Consider the following 18,126-nt stretch of genomic DNA (forward strand, 5'->3'; position numbering starts at 1 on the left):
ACTTCGAGAATATGTGGGACAACAAAAAGATAATCAACAAACTTTTGGGCAAAGTGATACTAGTGCTACTTAGCCACCATCTTGCCCGCAATAGAGAACCAAAGCGTATATCGACCACAACAACAAGGAACCCACTTGGAAAGAATGATATGAGAAACGATGCGCGTTATGTTTGTCGTGCAGAGGATAAAAAGCTAAAAAAGTTGATACAAAGAAAGGAAAAAGCAGGCGGATTAGAATGAGAAAAGTGGACCATCAAGATAAATAGTGCGAAGCAGTGTCTAGCAAATTTAAGGCATACTTTTAAAAAGGTAAAATGGAAACATTTTTATTGGCTTGAAATTGCCAGCTAATACTTCATTTTATTATAGAAGATAGGCCAAATGCTGAATGATAGAAAGGAATCTTCTGTGGAACACAAGCTCGTTGTTCAGGATTTGAACATCGCGGAAGAGCAGCAAGATTTTCTGGGAGAGGAGGGGACTTTGTATGATGATGTTCCGGAAAGGAGGTTGAATCAATTCAAGTCCATAATCAAACACTTGGTCTTCAGCAATGATACGCCTGTATATTTAGAAGATGTCAAACATTAGTCTCCTGAGGCCTCCGCCGCCGAACAGTCAGTATGCTTGTTGATCTAAAATACGTTGATGAAGTTCTTGCCTCCGAAAAAGCAATACCATGTAATTGTGTATCAGATCTATTTCTGTATCTTCGCAAACGACGTTCGTAAATATGCACGTTATACAAAGTTTACTCGCGCATTATGACCTTCAACATCATTTTCGTCATCGAGTGCACTACACCTGGATTCAGTTGCATTATATCAGTTATTGACCCAGAATATAGATCAAGAAAAGTCGGAATAACCACCATCACATACCAACCAGCAAGAAAAGAAAGGGTATAGTGAAGTAATAATCTATGGGTATAATAGAGATGAGCTGATAGGGTCTCAAAACAAAGCGCGCCAAAACAAAGATGCCACATTTAACGCAGTATCTGATATGGAAGAGATTCAGAAAGCATGTGAATTGTATGGTTTATCTTTTGCATATCGGATAACATGTCTACCAGGAATGAAAACAGTACGATTATTGGGATCGAAAATAAAAACCCATGGCACCGTAAAAGAGGAGACAAAACAGTCGTATGAAGCACGGATTTTAAGAAACCCGAGCATTATGCAAGAAGGACGAAAAACAAAGGATGTTCTTTTTTCTGCGATTCAAAGCTTAACAGAAGAAGTTAATGCACTTGAATCTGTCTGTAAAAGAGAGCTAGAGCTACTGAAAAACAGTAACTTCAAAAAGAAAATCAAGGAATGTAAATCAAATTGGGGGGACAACGGATGACAAGGATCAGTTATACCGGACGATTGAATGAAAAATATAAATAATAGAGATATAGATCTTATTTGACGGTTAACAAGATCAGAAACGAACTCGCTGAAAAAAAAAGACAACAGTTATATTTTCGACAAATGGCAATTTGCTTCAAATCAAAGCTTCATAATGTTAAAGATATCCCTCAAGATAGCAGAAGCCCAATTGAGAAATACGGCAAAGGTGTTACCAAGGCAGAGGACCTAACTGCTGTGAATACTGATGACTTTAGCTATGCGGATACTGACAATGGCCTGGTGAATACGACAGCATCAATACTGGTGTCGTTACCAAGAATTAAATTTCACCTAAAGCTTTTCAACTATTGCATTGGGTTAAGCAATGGCTCTAATAAAAAGAGTATCACCTTAAATTTATCTAAAGAGGAAGAATTATTTCCATATTTTCCATCAGTTACGAATACGAAGGCTAATATTTTTTATGTTGGTTGTGAGTATTTTTTGGCAACGGAGATATTTAGAAAGACGAAAGAAGCATAGCAATTAAGGAAAAGAGGTCTAGTTAATAGAGGATTCAATGAGAGAAATGGAGTCGACCCCAGTTACTTCTATTGACATGGCCATCAAAAACTTTCTTGATAAATACGAACAATGACAAAGACTGCGGGATTTCTACAATTCTCCAAAAATCATCAACCAAAAAAAGACATGTAGAAATCCAACAACATCGTTATTGGCATCACCTCTGTCGGCGAGAGAGATTGGAATTGAAGCATTTAGAGAGTAATAACTTGATACCAATATTAGTATTGTATTCGATTTTTATTAACGCACATTCTTTTGGCTCAACAGATAAGTCCTCCTCTAAAAAGCCCTTGATACTCTTCATTGTTGATTAGGAGACCGATGTAAGTTTTCGAAGCAAATGCTTTAGAAAGTATGGTGATAAGTGGAAGCAGAAGGTACACGAGGAGGCACCCAATGTTTGCATTACAAATGAGTGTAAGACCTCCCAAACGTGTATATTATGATTTTCCCCTTTAACAAACTCAAGGATTCCTGGCAAGAAGGAAGGAAGTTATAAAGTCAAAAAAGGTGCCTTTTTTGTATTAATCCTCGGTGTGTAACTGTCAAGAATCGATTTGCAACTAAGCCGAGAGATACCCTTTCAGCTCTCGCTATTGGACTGGTGGGCCTAAGTTCAGTTATGTTTGGTGCCGCGCTACCTCCTTTTTACAACGTCAGCCAAATGACTGCTGAACATTATACAATAATAATATTTGATTTCTGTACACAAAGAGTCGATTTGGCAGCTACGTTGTAGCTCTAGAGGTAAATAGCATTGTATAGTACCAATGCTTGTATACATATTTAATTTATTAATTATTATTACCATTTCTTTTTTTTAAAAAAAAAAAAAGATAGGGAGATGGGGATAGAGAGAGAATGTTGAAACAAGAAACTGATGATGTCAGCTACGATCCTAACCGAATTCTTGTTTAATTTAATGCTTGAGATAACATTGACAGAATTGATTTCGAGATTGTGTGTACTACTGTTGTGCACAGTCCTGCAAAAGAAAGCGTTGAGTCTAAATCACTGAATAATCTATTTTTTTTTTATCATTATTTTTATTTCTTTTTATAATTCTTATTTTTTATTGCTTGGTCCACAATCATCACACTGAGATCTCGTTTCAATGACAATATTCGACTTGTGCATCATTCGCATAAGATATCTATCGCCTTACAAGATATTTATATTACTGCTGATTAGAATATTCTGCCAAGAGCAATTCTCCCCAGATGCCCTTTTCAATCTTTCTTCATTTCTTCTTGATGTCACACTAGTAAGGATCTGAAATAAGAGAATTAGAAACTTGATTTATTTTTATTATTAATGAATGAATGAATGAATTTATTATTATTATTATTACAAAAAAAAAAAACTTAGGAAGAGGCAGTGGAGGAGCCTTCGCTAAGAGAAGCTTTGAGAACGTTGAATGCATCTGGAATGCAAAAAGATATTGAAAATATTATCGAGGTTATAAATGACAATGTAAGTTGCTACTAATTTACATGATTAAAACAAATAATAGTAGTATTGACAGCCATAATAATCGGTTGATCCACACATACATACATACCTTTTTGTTTTTGTCTTTACCTTATTTTATTTCCTTTTTTTTAAAAAAAATAATATTTTTAATACTCTCTCATATAAATTCATCTATTGAAATGAATATAATAAATATAATAAAATATTTGGTATTATCCACTTTAGCTGGCATATATAAACACACCACATAATATGAATGAAATTATTCAAGGTAAATTTAAATGGCCAATATATATATATATATATATGTGTGTGTGTGTGTGTGTGCTACTTAAAAAGGAAGAGAGAAAGAGAGAAATAGCTTAAACTACAACAGAAACCAATCGATCAATTGAAGCATATGGATATATAATAAAAAGAAGATTATTTTTTCAAGCTAAAAAGAGAATTGATTTCTTTCTTTTTTATAAACAATAAATATATGAATCTTGCCAATCAGATACAGAGAAATTACTTGAAGAGGTAGAGAATGGGATTATTTTTCTTTATTTAATGGGTTAAAAAAAAGGCTTAAGAGTTTTTGTGAGCTAAAGAGAGAAGAAGAGAAATACCCTCTACCAAATTAACGTTTCATCGCTTAGCCTGTATCTGATGTAACAAGACATGTGGTAAGACTTTGTTGGATATGATCTATATACATATATCTATATACTCAGAAAATATTATATTTTGATTTCAATTAGCATAAAGATAGTCCTATTGGAGTGTACATACGTCGCTGTTTAGCTGCCTACAGAATGTCAAGTTTACTAGAAACTACAGATATTTTTGCTGCCTTTCAAGCTTATGTCAATGGAACTTCAGACGACAAGATTATGCACCGTCTTGGCAGTAATGAGCTGAAACCAAAATTAGCCTCCTTTAAACAGGATGATAATGTGCTGGATCGTATCGATGGTAAACTCTGAATTCTAAATACATAAAATAATGAATATAAAGAATATAACCAATAAACGCGAATGTATAATATCAATATTCACTTGATGACCTGTCTGTCTGTCCTTTTCTTCTTTTCTTTTCTTGCTTGATATCTTAGGATGGATAACTGATGACATTACTGTAAATTTTCTCGATAATCAAATAAGACAAATTAGAGGTAAAGAAATGAATTACTAATTTTTGTTAGGACTGCAGACTATTTACATACATTTAAAGTACAATTATTCATAGTCTTTTGGATTGTTTAGATATTGGAAAAAGTGATTGCTTGCCAGAATTACTCGACAAATACTTGAACTTCTTGCAATTGTATGCTCCTGATATAAAGAAGATTGATCATGTTCGGTAAAGTGCTTTAGTAATTATTTTGTACCTAAACAAACAAGACATATACTAATAAATATATATATATATATATATCAAATTTCAGGGCCCTCAATCTTGCACAAGTTAAAGAGTACGAAAGCGCATCGATTACATTTCACAAGGCAGTCGATACAAGCCTTTTATCACATGAAAAGTAATATATCTAGTTATTAAATGAGTGAGATCAAGAACACTTGTTTTGTATTTCTTTATTTATTATCTTTCTTTGTAGTGAGCATGATCAGTACTCGATGCTTAATCTTGGTATATTGGAAACTAGATTTGGACATTTTACAGAAGCTATACAAGTTTAGTAATCTTGGCTCTTTTTTGAACTAGTATTGCGTATAGTCTGTTAAGCTTATAGAGTATTTACTTCTTCTTCTTCTTTTTCTTTTTGCTACATAGTCTTTTAGTGCAGCACTTATAATTGCACAAAAAAAAGTGGATCAGCACTGTCTTAATGAAGTACAAAGGTAGGTTAGACTTCATAAGGTTATAGTGTGGGATCCTCACTGCTAGTCTATTATAGCTGGTTACGGTATGTAAGTAGCACAGATACATACACAGGATCCAGTCCACCAGTGAATATAAAAAGTGAAGATATCGAAGAAATATCTCGAGTGATATACCATCAAAGTTTTTATGATCTCATTTGGATTCGTGATGCATTACTACACGTAAGCTGTATATCTATTGCATTCGTGGATGTGTACAAAAGAGTCTTAATGATATTGTGTTAGGGAAGAGCTTCTAATGAATGCTTTGAACGGCTCTTTCAAACCATAATACGAGGGGGCAAGAGTAATGTAAAAGGTTTGAGCACATTTCAGAATCTGGTTGCTTCACAGCTCTGGAGACACTATGGTACAGTTGAGCCCTTTTAATACACCCTCCGAATCCGAGTTTAATTACTTGAGATAAGCATATAATATAATATATGCTAACACTATCTTATTGTTGTTATTATTTTATTATATAAAAGGATATGGTCTCTTGGCAGATAATTATTTAAACGCGGCGTTAGACACAGAAGAAGAGATGATTGATAATGTAGAAAAGAAATATATATATGCAGCCGAAATTGTAAATATACTAAACCTAGCTTTGGTGGAAGAGACAACGACACAATGTCTCACAAGTGTATCGTATTCTTTAGTTTATTGCCAAAGGAGACTATGAAAAGGCTCAATCAATGCTCAATACTTTCCAGACTCAATACCCTAGTCAAAGTACAATGATGATTGAGTGGAAGCAAGTTCAATACAGACTAGACAAGTATATATCTCAACCTATGTAAGTTATATACATACGCATATGTTTTTCTGAAGTAGTAAGCTCAGAAAGCTAATATATTGTGTTCTTTATTTTATTTTATGCTATGTTATGCTATTATTATAGAGGTCCAAATACCTACAGATTTGTGCAGGAAGCTATGATGCCAGATTATCACCCTCAAAATACTAGCAAATACTATGATATAAAGCAGAATTATGCCATGGAGTTCTATAGATGTGGTGATCTAGAAAAGGTAAATTCTTACTTTAATATAATCTTTACAGATAATAAGATGAAAATTCAGCAGAAGAGCACAAAATACCTGTACTCCTTATTTCATAGCATCAAATAAAAAGGGGATACTGTCTACTTATATTTATAATAATCTTTTGTTATTTTATTAGTCTCGCGTCTTACTTGAACAGACACTTGTTGGTCTAAAGAAAGAGAAGCTTCCTTTACACATTGCTATAAATCTGATGGCAAGGGCACAATTGAACATGGTAAGCCGTATTTCTTTTATATAGATAAAGTATATATATATATATATATATATATATATTTTAAAAAAAAAGTCTTTGGATCTAAACCATCAAAATAATATTTCTTCTTCTTATTTTAAATATATATATATAAAGGATATCCAATGCTATTCTGAAGCTATTCTTCTTTTAAAAGAAGTGTTGAGAATATGCAAAGAGTCTAATGATGCTCAGAACTATTATGCTGCAGCTATTCAACTAGGCCACATTCTGGTGCAGCAAACTCCAAATGATAAAAGAGAAGCTCTTTTTATAAGCCAAAGATTATTGCCAAAAGTAAAATCATTGGAATCTATTGAGCTCACGACAAAGTGTCTTGCTCTTTACGAAAAGAGCCTTTAATGTCTGTATGTCTTTTTATTTATTTATTTATTTTTTTAAAAAAAAGTTTAAGTCAAAATTAAAAGAGATTGTGTGCAGCCGATTATTATTTTTATTATTATTTTGTGTTTGAGAAGGTTATAAACTATTTACCCAAATAACTTTTTTGCTATACAGATGCTTCTTCTGTATGTAGCTGTGTGTGTCTTTACATTACTATATATATCGGGTTGCTCTTAATCACTTTAGTTACTAATAAAATTAAAATCACAAGAAAAGTACGAGTTTTTGTTTTAAGAGGTAGAGATAGATAAATGGTATAATTTTATGAATACAGTCATCAACAATTATCACCGTACTTCCTTACGTTATGTTATGTTATATTACAATTAAATTATATTAGATCGGTTTAGTTTTTAGATTAAACCAAATATAATAAAAAGGTATCGGAACCGTGATGATCCATGTAATATTTTTTTTGGTGCCCTCATAGTATAAAAATTGAGTTAGAACTTTAAGCAAAGCCTTTTGATTTTTCTTTTCTTTTCTTTTCTAGTTTCTTTTCTTTTTAGAGTCTAGCACCGGCAGGGAAGCTCTTCATGGCTTGGCGAACTCCAAGGTCGGCCATGATTTCTTCTGCACCACCCAAAATAGCCTAAATAAAGAAATAATTGAGGGTGAGAGGGAAAGGGTGATTTGATTTAGTATTTTTCTTTGTACGCGGGAGATAGTGCGTGTGATTGTGTGTACAAGAAGAATTGCGATTAGGAATACTTACCGAGAACTTGTATGTTCTTTGAAGCATCTCAATATGTTTTCCCATTCCAGTCTTTGTAAGTGCTCGTCCACTAATAAAATGATATATATGTAAATAAACTTCCAAGCCTTTTCTTTTATAGATATAAAAAGATAAAACTCACCCAAAGATCTGACAAGCAGAGTCAGATACATTGTGAAGCATGCGAGTGGACTGGTACTTGCACAAAGCTAAAGGACCAGCAAGCTTCTCGGACTGCTCTTTGTATCCCATGTGACACATTTGATAAGTGATGTTTTCAACCCAATTATGAAAGCTCTCGAGTTCAGCAACCTGTATGTATGTATATACCAAGAGTTTGCTTAGTTGTGCACTAAATATCAAAAAGTATATAGATATAGATATATTTACCATAACAGCAAGTTTATTTCTGATTACAGGTTGGTCGATAAGTCTCTTTCCAAAGACCTTTCTCTGGTTAGCCCACTTGAAGCATTCTTCAATCACAATACGGGCAGCCATAGAAACACTGGTAATCATTACCCAGCGTTCATGGTTAAAGTTGGAAAGAACCACCATGAAACCACGGTCCTCCTTACCCAGCAAGTTCTCAACTGGGACTTTTACCTTTATGTTTTTTTTTTAAAAAAAAAGATAAAAATATTTGAGTATTCAAAATGTAAATTAGTAGTAGTAGTAGTAGTAGTAGTAGTAGTAAGTATTAATATATATATATATATATATATATCTGTATTCAACATACGTTTTCAAAGATAATATAAGAGGTACCGGCACTGCTGCTGTAAGATGTCTTGATGGCTTTGGTCTCGACATCATCCGAACGGTCGATCAAAAGCATAGACATGCCATTTTCGGTCTGAACAGCGGTTGAGAAGTAGTCAGCATATTGACCTATTATTTTTATATTAAAGAAATAAAATTAAATTAAATTAAATTAAATTAAATTAAATTAAATAAGCTTAGTAACAAGGTTTTTTTTTATATACATAGGAAGGTATATCAACAATACATACCACCAGTAATCCATTTCTTTACGCCGTTTACACTGATATTTTATTTTATTTTGAATAAATAAATAAACAAATATATATATATTTGATAAAGATATAAATACTAGTGGTTAAAATGATTATATTATAATTCCTACTAGTATTGGCTCACTTACATGTAGTGCTTTCCATCAGCTGTCTTTTTGGCAGTTGTACGAATGCTTGCAACATCAGATCCAGCATATGGTTCGGTAATAGCTAAACAGATTCGTTTCTTTCCAGAAAAGACTTCAGGTACAATCTACAGGTAGCAGGCAAGTAGGTTATTATTATTGTAATAAAAAAAAGTTAAAACAGTATAAAGAACCTTGAGCTAATAGAAGAAGTTTCATGTAATATATATAAATATTACCTTTGCCTTGAGCGCAGGCGATCCGAAATTGAGGACGGTTGGGATAGAGATGACCATTCCACCAAAGATACCATCACCAGCACCACGAGTTCCCCAGCGTGCTGTTTCCTCGTGTAGAATCAATTCGTGGAAGTAATCGAATTCTTCGCCGGTGACACCACCGGGAAGAGTAATGTTTCGCAGCCACGGGCCGGGACCCACATTTGCGGCCAAAAGATTGTAACTTCCCAACTTCTGCATGAATTCATCTGTTGGTTTGGTCTCCGTGTCTTCAAAGTGGCGAGCTTCTTCAGCAAGTTCATCGATAATTGGGCGAATTGCAGCACGGAACTTGTAGTGGCTCTCCCTATGTGAATTTAGTTATTAATATTGGTAATACTTTTATAATAGTGAAAATGAAAGTATTACTTGTAATAAGGTGATTTGAATCCCATCCAGGCACTAGGTTCTCCATAAGGTACTTTGGAGAAGTCACCGTTCTGGCGAATGGTAATCTGGGCCTTCTCATTCGCAATGGTACCAATCTTGTACTTTGAGTATTTAACCAAGACTTCTTGCCTGTGAAGACCGTAGAAATCTTCCGTGGCGTCTTTTCCGGCCATTTCGAGAATAGGAGCAGCGCCTCCTGGATGAAAATTGATGAATCGGCTCATATCATAAACGCTCGAGTCAATAATGATCCAGAGGTCATTTTCGGATGCATGGCGACCGACTTCTTCACGAGTAAATGTTTTTAAAGACATAGCAGTGCCGGTGAATTAGAGTAAGATAGAGTGGGGGGGTATGGGTATGGAGAAAGAGAAAGAGAGTGGGGAAATTGAATACAAAAATGTGGGAATTAAAGTCTGTCAACCAAAAAATATATTTGTATTTTTTTTTTGTATATATAAAAAAGAATGTCGCTGTTTCAAATTTGAAGTGTTAATGACTAAACAGATTTCAATTTTGAATTCTTGGATTACTTGGATGATTTTTTTTTTATATATATAAATGTATGTATGTATACACAAATACACTTTAATTCTAACTTTCTTTCCTTCCTTATTCTTTATATAATATACATATATTTTTAACATTGCTGACAAGATTTAATAAGCCTGATTGGACAGAATCATCTAATTATCTCTTTATTTTGCACACCAAATCTCACGCTTTTCCTTATCACATCTGTCAAGTTCTCTTGTGTGAAAATATTATTTCTAAAGCCATTTCCCATCAATCGGAGCCCAACAGTGTATATACAATATACAGTATAGCATTGAAATATCTGTACAACTCCAAACTCTGTACAAGAGAACTTTTACTTGTATGTATACTTGTTTAATTTGTATGCATGATGTGTAATGTAGTGTAGTTTATGTAGTTTATGTAGATGGTTGATATTACTATAAGAATTATCGACTCATTGGGCATTTTGATGCTGATTCTCCTTTGATGTGCCCTAATTCAAAGATGTTGTAACCGGTCGTGTAGATGGATTTATAGACATCATAGACGGGTGTGAATCGTCCTTGGGCGTTGGGTGAGTATGGTGTTCGGATAACAAAGTCAGTGCGAGGAAGACAGAGGTAGCGAATGAAATTTGCTCGCAAACGCATAGTGTACCAGAAAATGGTCTTGAAAATTGGTGATGGAGGCTCTATTCCAAACGCAACAATATCGTGCTCATCCAGAACACATGGAATAATCTTGTAAACAATTGGCCAGAACAGTTTTGGTATCCGAGACAAGAGATGGTCAATTGTGTGTTGTGCACATTTCCAGTTTGATTTGCTGTATCGAACCACGGTCTTTTCATAATGCTATTTATTAAAAGTTTAGATATAGATATATTTATGTGTGCGTGTGATATTATTATTATATTTTTACCTGTCTGAATGCTGTAAGTTCTTGTGGTGTTGCTGGAATATCTTTGATTTTCATCTTTTTTCCTAAATCAGCCCAAATAACAAACATTGCCTGTAGATTTACATATATATATATATTATATTTTTGGTTAATAAGATAAAATGAGAAAAGTCAAAGTCAAAGGCGCTTTATGGGTACTGTGTAATATTGTTACACAACTGTACAAAAGTGCAAATGCACAGATCCATAGATGCACAGATGCTCAAGTGCACAGATGTGTATGTGTATATTGGCTTACGTTTATTTCTCGTTCGTCAAGCTCTCTCCACTCAAACTGGGCAATCCATCGAATTGGCTCTGCTACAAATAGACCGACTGTGTAAATGTGATCATCGTTACGGATATTGTGCTTTGCATGGATGTCGTTCAATCGGTTTATTGCTTGGGTTGCTCGTCCTCTTTGGTTCATGATGTCCATTTCACTTATGAACGGACAGATCTTCATGTGGTTCTGGATTCGAGGATAAGGATCTGCAATTTCACCTAGGATAAGCTCTGTGTCGTCTGCTCTCTTTGCACAGTCTTTCTCGAATATAGTTGATGCAACCAAGGTTTTGCTTATTGAAGGAACAACGAATGTCTTGAACAACGCAAATTCCAGTGATTCGCGTGAAATTACTTTATTTTATTTTTAAAAATATAAAAAAAATATCAGTAAATTATGTGCTTGTATTTGTATGTTTCTGTTATTGGGGTAAAGACTACAAGGCTTTTAAAGAGAGTGACTTACTGGGGAATTCTCTTCTAAATGCATGACTGAATATTGCTTCGGCAGCATCGTAATCTTCAAAGACAACCTGAGGATCAGGGTATTGTTTCCGCAGATTGTTTATATACTTGTATCGAAGAGACCGAACAAGGATAAGGTAGGCGCCAAAGAGGATTAGGCACAGGATATAGACGTTTGTTTTGGATAAGAGAGAATGTGTGGAGTTGACCCAGGCTACTGTTGTTTCAGTGAAGCTCATTTTGGAAGTAAATGACAATTAGAATGACAATTGAAGTGAAAATGAAGATAAGAATAGAGATGTAATGTATGTATAACGTGCAGTGTAATGTAGTGTTTTTGAGGGAATCAAAGTCTTGACAAGTAAAGCAAAAAAAAAGGATCTACTATAAATCCTATGCTTATATACTTTACACAACAATCCAATTCAAGAGAAACTGCCCACACGTCATTTAGAGCCTTTTTGTATTATAGGTTATATATATATATATATGTGTGTGTGTGTGAGAGAGAGAGGCTATGCACATTTATGTATGTATGTATGTATGTATGTAATTTTTTTTGTATACATCCTAATGGGCGTTTTTTCTGTCTTTATCTATCTATCGATCTAGATAATTGCTTCTAGGAGATACTGGGGCTACCAGAATCCAGTTTGTTCTTCTTCTTTTATTTATGTATTGTCAGGGTGAAGATACAGGGATTGTCTGACTTGTTTTCTTACTTATTTCTAACAACAAGAAACTATGAAATTGAGGAGGTTGCTAAATAACGAATGATAATGAATGAAAATGAATGATAATGAAATATACAAGTGAACCCTAAAAAGGCAACAAAAAAATATATGTATAAAAAAAGTGACTTGAAAATAGAATAAACCTGTCTATTACTGCTTCAAAATACAAATAAAATAAAAACCTTGAAGCCAACTTTTGTCTGCTACGATACTTGTTTATTGTTGTACAATATTTTATATTGATATATTACTTTTTCGGCTCTTCTTCTCAATCTGTGTACCTTTATAATATAAAAAATGTGTCGATCTCTTATCAGATTTATTTGGTTTTTATAATTTTTTGGGTGGATAACAATAGTTGAAAACAATAATGATAAATAAATATATATAAAAGAAAAAGGTACAATGCATGGACTTCTGGCATGTCCAAAGCATATTTTCGATATTCAGGAGAAGTAAAGAATTGAAAGCTTGCTGTTTAAAAGTATAAAGGAGTTAAAGAGAGAGAGAGAGTAAAGGGGGTGGGTGTGTGGCACAACTATCAAAGACATGTGGATTATCAACTTCCATGTACACCGTTATGTCAAATCCCTCTCCTCTGTCTTCCTTCTACAAAAACATAGACTTTTAATATGAGCATAATATATATATGTATATAAACATATATTTCTTCGTTTTAGTCCATAGAATCCCATCAGTGTGCTTTGGTGCGTTTGTAAAATAAGAAAGACCTTTGGACAAATAAAGAAATAAAAAAAAATAACCCCCAATTCCTCCAATTTGGGTCTAGTAGACTACATTCTTCTTTTGAGTACAAGATGTGTATATTCTATTATATTCTATATAATTATATTAATAAGATCTTCATGTTGAACAAACAACAAAAAAAAGAGCGGCTTTTGTACAAATAAAGACTCGTCGCTAAGAATTTTCAAGTACACAAGGACAATTTCAAGAATATAAGCTTTGAAAGTACAAAATTTAGTATGTATATATGTATTTATATGTTTTTTTTTTTACCAGCAAACAAATACAAAACCTTTTATTTTAATATCACCAATTATAAATAACAGTATTAGTAGTAAGAATAAAAAAAAACAGGGTATTTAGGGAAGTAGAAGCTACTTACATCAGCAATTCTGCCTAGTTATTTGTACTTTACTATACTTCAAAATGTACAAATTACAGGCACCCTTTGTGTTATGTGTGTTTTGTCATGCATTCTGCAATGCACCTTTTGGACCTTCTTTTTTTTTAAGAAAATAAAATAATATAAAATGATATATTCTGCAATAATTTATCCGGATATGTAAGAGTGCAATTTTGTGCTGTCTGTTTGTGTATGACGACAAATGAAGACATACAATGCAAGGAGATATTAATCAATGTATTTGTGCTGTATGGGTAAAGGTGTATAATTCCCTTGCCAATAGAACTATATATATATATAAATAAAAGGTGGGTAGTCAAACGATTGTCTATCTACAGATTCTATTAATCCTTTTGTTTGATATTGTTATTATTACTATTCTCTCTCTTATATATATATGTAGTAGTAGTAGTAGTAGATTTCTATATTCTGCTTACATATTTATAAATGAAGCTAATGCCAAGAAATGCTCTAGTGAATTTAGATAGATATATGTACTTTTATGTATGTATATGTGTACCGTCTTCTTTTTAAAAAAAAAACTATGCTCCAAGTCTAGAACAAGTAGATTAGCTTTTAAATACTTTTCTTACGCTTAATATTCGAGATTTTATATGAGACATTGATAATAGCAGTAAGTGGAAAACTGTGTGCCAAAGTATATTTCCAGTGGTTTCTTTTTATATGCATATCCCCATCATATGATAAAAGATTACATATATATATATATATATATATGTGTGTGTGTGTACTATACAGTAATACGTTTGGCTCAATTTTAGTATCTGCATTCAACCTAAAGATTGGCACTCATTTCTTTGTATTATTTTTGATTATTTACGTTGTTTTTATGTAGATATTATTTTGCACTGCATATATCAAAGCAGTTCTGTACAGCAAGTTACTTAATATCTGGTCTTGAGCTAAACCCATTACTATCCTCCTTCTATCTATCTATCTATCTATCTATTAGTATTTTAAAGGTAATCGGATATCCAGGGAAAAAAAGGAAAGGCGACGATGCAGCTAATTCTTCTTTCTTTCTCTTTCAAGTCCCTTGTCAGGGCAAGCCTTGTGGTATCCTTGCATTATCTACCAGGCACCTAATACCTTTATACAAATATATATACAAATATATATATATATATATATATATATATGTGTGTGTGTGTGTGTTTTATCTTTAATAATAATAATAATTAACTTTCAGGGATGTGAATCAAACTCTTTTCCAAAGTAGTGTTGTACTTCTTGAAATCCATATTTATTCTTTATATTTAAATGAAAACTCTATCACACATCATAATATTGTAGCATCAAAAGTCTAGAGTATATTGAGAATAAATGCATTAATATTTAATGCTTATCATTAACATTACCCACTCCAAAGAAAAAGGCAAAGAGGGGGTAGAAGGAGGAGAAAGAGTGGCTCCTTTTCTAGCGCCTATTACTTTTTATTTTTATCTTTAGTGCTTTTGCAGAATATCAGTATTTCTACTGCAAAAGTTTGGTTTTCATTTTTTTGTAACATATAAATGGTAGAATCAATGCAATGCCTTTAAGCTTCATGTATGTATATATCTAAGACCAATGATATGCTCAAGCTTCATTAACAGCTTTCTCGAGTAATCTGACAAGAGGGTTATTTATAATGAAGTAAGGAGAAGTATTATCCCAGTCAAGCGACTCCATGATGTCTTTTGTAAAGTAAATAAATATAAACCCTGTTGGGTAACCAGGCATCTTTCTCTTTTCTTTTCCTTGTGTGCTTTCATCACCTTGGTAACAAATTCCAGTAAGAATTGTGGTGTTTAATGCTCTTTTAGTATTGTTTTTTTTACAATACTTAATTTACATTTCTTGAACGACCCTTTGTCTCTGATTAGGTTTGCATTGATTCCCACTTCATCTATAAAAAAAACACCCATTCTGCTTTGTTTGAAACACATTTTGCTTACATTCTGGATAAAACTGAGCATTATTACAGCCCTCTACTCTTTCTCTTATTATCAGTTCCCTCATGAACTCCTTAACAGCCCTCTAACACATATATTTCTGACAATGTTGCACTCCCAATCAAAATCGATATTACTACATTTTCAAAAATGTGTATCTATATACATGGAGTATAAAAGTGTTGTATTGCTTTTCTCATTTATATTTCCACAAATGAAAAATCAGACTTTTGGAGTGGATACCCTGTTCTAAGAGCATCTGCAGCGGTTACATTATATGCTCACTATTAATCTGACAATATTGAAATTATTAAATTCATCTTTATAGAGAACAAATGTCCCATAAAATAAACTTCTTTTTTGAAATATGAACCCATTCTTTTTTTTTTGTGGTAAATCGGGAGGAAGGAATTTGAAACAAATTGAGTTTGCAAAAATAAAAATAAAATAAAAAATGTATGTGCGTAAATACAGCACTGATAGTAGTGGCTGCATATGTTTAATCGATGTTATTCTTTAAAACAAACCTCTTTAACTTTGTTTCAAAAGAATAAAAATAAAATAGCTTAATATGAGACTGTTACCTATCAATGCAAAGTCACAATTAAGTCAATACGTCATACTTGTTATTAATTATTATTATACATTTCAAATTTTTTTGTTTGTTTATTTGTTTTTATTTTGTTTTGGATTTCAAAGGATTAACTTTCATACGTACGCACACATAGATAACTATCAAGGTTGTGTATATGTTATCAAGTTCTGCACGCTCTTGTCTTTTTCGATTTCGTTCTTGTTCCCGCCCTATTGTTTCTCAATCTTTTCGTTTCTACCAATCAAATACTAGAATGATTAAGGACCCGCTCGTTTGGATCGACTGTGAGGTAAGTTACAATGATATAGTGATATGGATAGCAATAGTTATAGTAGCAGTAGCAGTAGAGTAGAAGTAGCAGTAGAAGTAGGAGAAGAAGTAAAAAAAAATACTTTGATGCATATTGTGTGGTGCTGTAACTGTGTCTGACAAGTTTATCGGCTTTTCAGATGACTGGTCTTGATATACAGAAGGACTGCCTAATTGAGATCGCAGTCTTGATCACTGATGGTGAATTGAATGTGGTTGCCGAGGTAAATTCATTCTGCTGTCTTTCAGAAAAGGCTAGCAAAAGATTATTTTGTCTCACCAAGTAAATTTCCTTTTCTCTCTACCTGCCTATCTTCCTACCTACCTACCTACCTACCTACCTATATTTATTTATTTTTTTTAAAAAAAAACAGGGGCCAGAACTAATTATTCATCAACCACGCCATGTGATGGACTCAATGAATGGTAGTCTTATTAGACTAGATATCTGTGAGAAAAGCATACTCATTGATTTGTATTAATAGAATGGTGTATTGAACACCATGGAGCAGTAAGTTATTTAGTTATTTAGTTAGTTTGTGATCTATTGTTACGGTCACTGTTACCTTGCTTTGTTTATAAATCAAGTTCATTTTCTTTTATTTACTTTTTACAACTGATCTGTTACAGTCTGGCTTGACTCGTTCAGTATTGGAGAGTAAAATCAGTACAGCCGAAGCACATCAACGAGTGGTGTCTTTTTTGAAAGAGCACATCCCAGCCGGAGTTGCTCCTTTGGCTGGAAACTCTGTCCATGCTGACAAGCGTTTCCTTGAAAAAGAAATGCCAGAGGTAGTTGAACATTTGCACTACCGTATCGTGGGTGAGTTTCAAGTAATCTTTTTTCCGGATAACACATGCTAAAATTGATAAATAAAAATTATAATAATAAATAGATGTGAGCACTATCAAGGAATTGGCCAAGAGATGGTAAGTAAACACATATCATTTTCAGATGCGTTACTCAATAGACATTGTTAAATCAGGAACCCTGATGTTGCAGCAGGTGTTATCAAAAAGAATGGCCACCGTGCTTTAGATGACATCAAGGAGAGTATCGATGAACTAAAATATTACCGCAAATATCTCTTCATTGCTCCACAGTAAAGGTGTAGAATCTAATTATATAATGACAATTTATTATAATTGGCCTGCCTTTCATCATTTGTGATCCAAAAGAATAAAATAAAATAGACACGGGATTTTGTACTCCAGACTTAATTCTTGGCCATGAAGATCATCGGCGTTGTGGATGAGTGGTTTGGGATGCGGGGCAAGGCTGGTAAAGATGGGGTAGGAAAGTATATCGGATTTTAATCGTCCTATTGGCCCCTCCCACCTGATTGTCACATATAAAATATTATATTATAAAATGGCGGGTTAGAGATTTGGTATGTTACTGGGAAGGATTCCGTTTATGGGTAATAAATAATACACACAAACACAGGCAGAGCAATCTAGAATTTCAAGAAGAGCATCATAGTTAATAGTAAAGTGTATCATTTTTATGTAGATATATATTTAGCGGGCTTTTAGTTTGTACTTTTGTGTTTTTGTTTTTAGTGCTTAGAAGAGGTACATGAAATCCCCCACAAAATCACAAGCAAATTGTGTGTGTGTGTATATATATATATATAAAGTACCCCAGCTTTTTGCAA

The 18,126-nt window shown here is 33.3% G+C and overlaps 6 protein-coding genes across 6 annotated transcripts; 3 read left to right on the forward strand and 3 right to left on the reverse strand.

Moving 5' to 3' along the window:
* Positions 1–625: 625 nt before the first annotated feature.
* PHYBLDRAFT_71549 (hypothetical protein) lies at positions 626–1,355 on the forward strand (the record flags this gene model as incomplete). The annotated part of the gene is made up of 2 exons (XM_018442501.1): positions 626–729; positions 938–1,355. The coding sequence occupies 2 exons, from the start codon at positions 626–628 to the stop codon at positions 1,353–1,355; spliced, it is 522 nt and encodes a 173-aa protein (XP_018288150.1).
* Positions 1,356–1,483: 128 nt separating this feature from the next.
* PHYBLDRAFT_171498 (hypothetical protein) lies at positions 1,484–6,930 on the forward strand (the record flags this gene model as incomplete). The annotated part of the gene is made up of 21 exons (XM_018436615.1): positions 1,484–1,642; positions 2,245–2,307; positions 2,481–2,585; positions 2,645–2,677; positions 3,299–3,403; positions 3,629–3,674; positions 3,903–3,925; positions 4,045–4,071; positions 4,147–4,360; positions 4,500–4,559; positions 4,651–4,747; positions 4,833–4,922; positions 5,001–5,076; positions 5,177–5,244; positions 5,301–5,448; positions 5,512–5,635; positions 5,754–5,854; positions 5,928–6,064; positions 6,170–6,299; positions 6,451–6,549; positions 6,685–6,930. 21 exons carry the CDS (start codon positions 1,484–1,486, stop codon positions 6,928–6,930), a joined length of 2,151 nt encoding a protein of 716 aa, XP_018288151.1.
* A 37-nt stretch (positions 6,931–6,967) lies between these two features.
* Positions 6,968–9,878, reverse strand: PHYBLDRAFT_34142 (hypothetical protein). The gene is made up of 9 exons (XM_018440026.1): positions 9,497–9,878; positions 9,089–9,434; positions 8,853–8,977; positions 8,692–8,732; positions 8,430–8,578; positions 8,078–8,293; positions 7,830–7,999; positions 7,688–7,757; positions 6,968–7,564 (listed from the first exon to the last, which is right to left on the reverse strand). The coding sequence occupies exons 1-9, from the start codon at positions 9,829–9,831 to the stop codon at positions 7,478–7,480; spliced, it is 1,539 nt and encodes a 512-aa protein (XP_018288152.1). The 5' UTR covers positions 9,832–9,878; the 3' UTR covers positions 6,968–7,477.
* Positions 9,879–10,482: 604 nt separating this feature from the next.
* PHYBLDRAFT_171500 (hypothetical protein) lies at positions 10,483–11,964 on the reverse strand (the record flags this gene model as incomplete). The annotated part of the gene is made up of 4 exons (XM_018436616.1): positions 10,483–10,890; positions 10,958–11,047; positions 11,235–11,614; positions 11,727–11,964. The coding sequence occupies 4 exons, from the start codon at positions 11,962–11,964 to the stop codon at positions 10,483–10,485; spliced, it is 1,116 nt and encodes a 371-aa protein (XP_018288153.1).
* A 1,334-nt stretch (positions 11,965–13,298) lies between these two features.
* PHYBLDRAFT_171501 (hypothetical protein) lies at positions 13,299–14,542 on the reverse strand (the record flags this gene model as incomplete). Its single annotated transcript, XM_018436617.1, has 7 exons — positions 13,299–13,423; positions 13,480–13,498; positions 13,589–13,602; positions 13,824–13,894; positions 14,047–14,080; positions 14,203–14,285; positions 14,451–14,542. The coding sequence occupies 7 exons, from the start codon at positions 14,540–14,542 to the stop codon at positions 13,299–13,301; spliced, it is 438 nt and encodes a 145-aa protein (XP_018288154.1).
* Positions 14,543–16,258: 1,716 nt separating this feature from the next.
* PHYBLDRAFT_182478 (hypothetical protein) lies at positions 16,259–17,669 on the forward strand. Its single transcript, XM_018438627.1, has 8 exons — positions 16,259–16,304; positions 16,412–16,448; positions 16,609–16,692; positions 16,843–16,894; positions 16,954–16,979; positions 17,099–17,291; positions 17,365–17,398; positions 17,455–17,669. Exons 2-8 carry the CDS (start codon positions 16,413–16,415, stop codon positions 17,573–17,575), a joined length of 546 nt encoding a protein of 181 aa, XP_018288155.1. The 5' UTR covers positions 16,259–16,304; position 16,412; the 3' UTR covers positions 17,576–17,669.
* Positions 17,670–18,126: the final 457 nt, after the last annotated feature.

This window comes from Phycomyces blakesleeanus, assembly GCF_001638985.1.
Source record: "Phycomyces blakesleeanus NRRL 1555(-) unplaced genomic scaffold PHYBLscaffold_19, whole genome shotgun sequence".
Classification (NCBI taxonomy): Eukaryota; Fungi; Mucoromycota; class Mucoromycetes; order Mucorales; family Phycomycetaceae; genus Phycomyces; species Phycomyces blakesleeanus.

Coding starts and splice junctions, on each gene's coding strand:
- PHYBLDRAFT_34142 (XM_018440026.1), bottom strand. CDS start 9,831: ATGTCTTTAAAAACATTTACTCGTGAAGAAGTCGGTCGCCATGCATCC. Junction 8,733..8,852: donor GCTGATGGAAAGCACTACAT/GTAAGTGAGCCA, acceptor ATAAAATATCAG/TGTAAACGGCGTAAAGAAAT. Junction 8,579..8,691: donor GATTACTGGTGGTATGTATT/GTTGATATACCT, acceptor TAAAAATAATAG/GTCAATATGCTGACTACTTC.
- PHYBLDRAFT_182478 (XM_018438627.1), top strand. CDS start 16,413: ATGATTAAGGACCCGCTCGTTTGGATCGACTGTGAG. Junction 16,895..16,953: donor TGTGATGGACTCAATGAATG/GTAGTCTTATTA, acceptor TTGTATTAATAG/AATGGTGTATTGAACACCAT. Junction 17,399..17,454: donor AAGGAATTGGCCAAGAGATG/GTAAGTAAACAC, acceptor TTGTTAAATCAG/GAACCCTGATGTTGCAGCAG.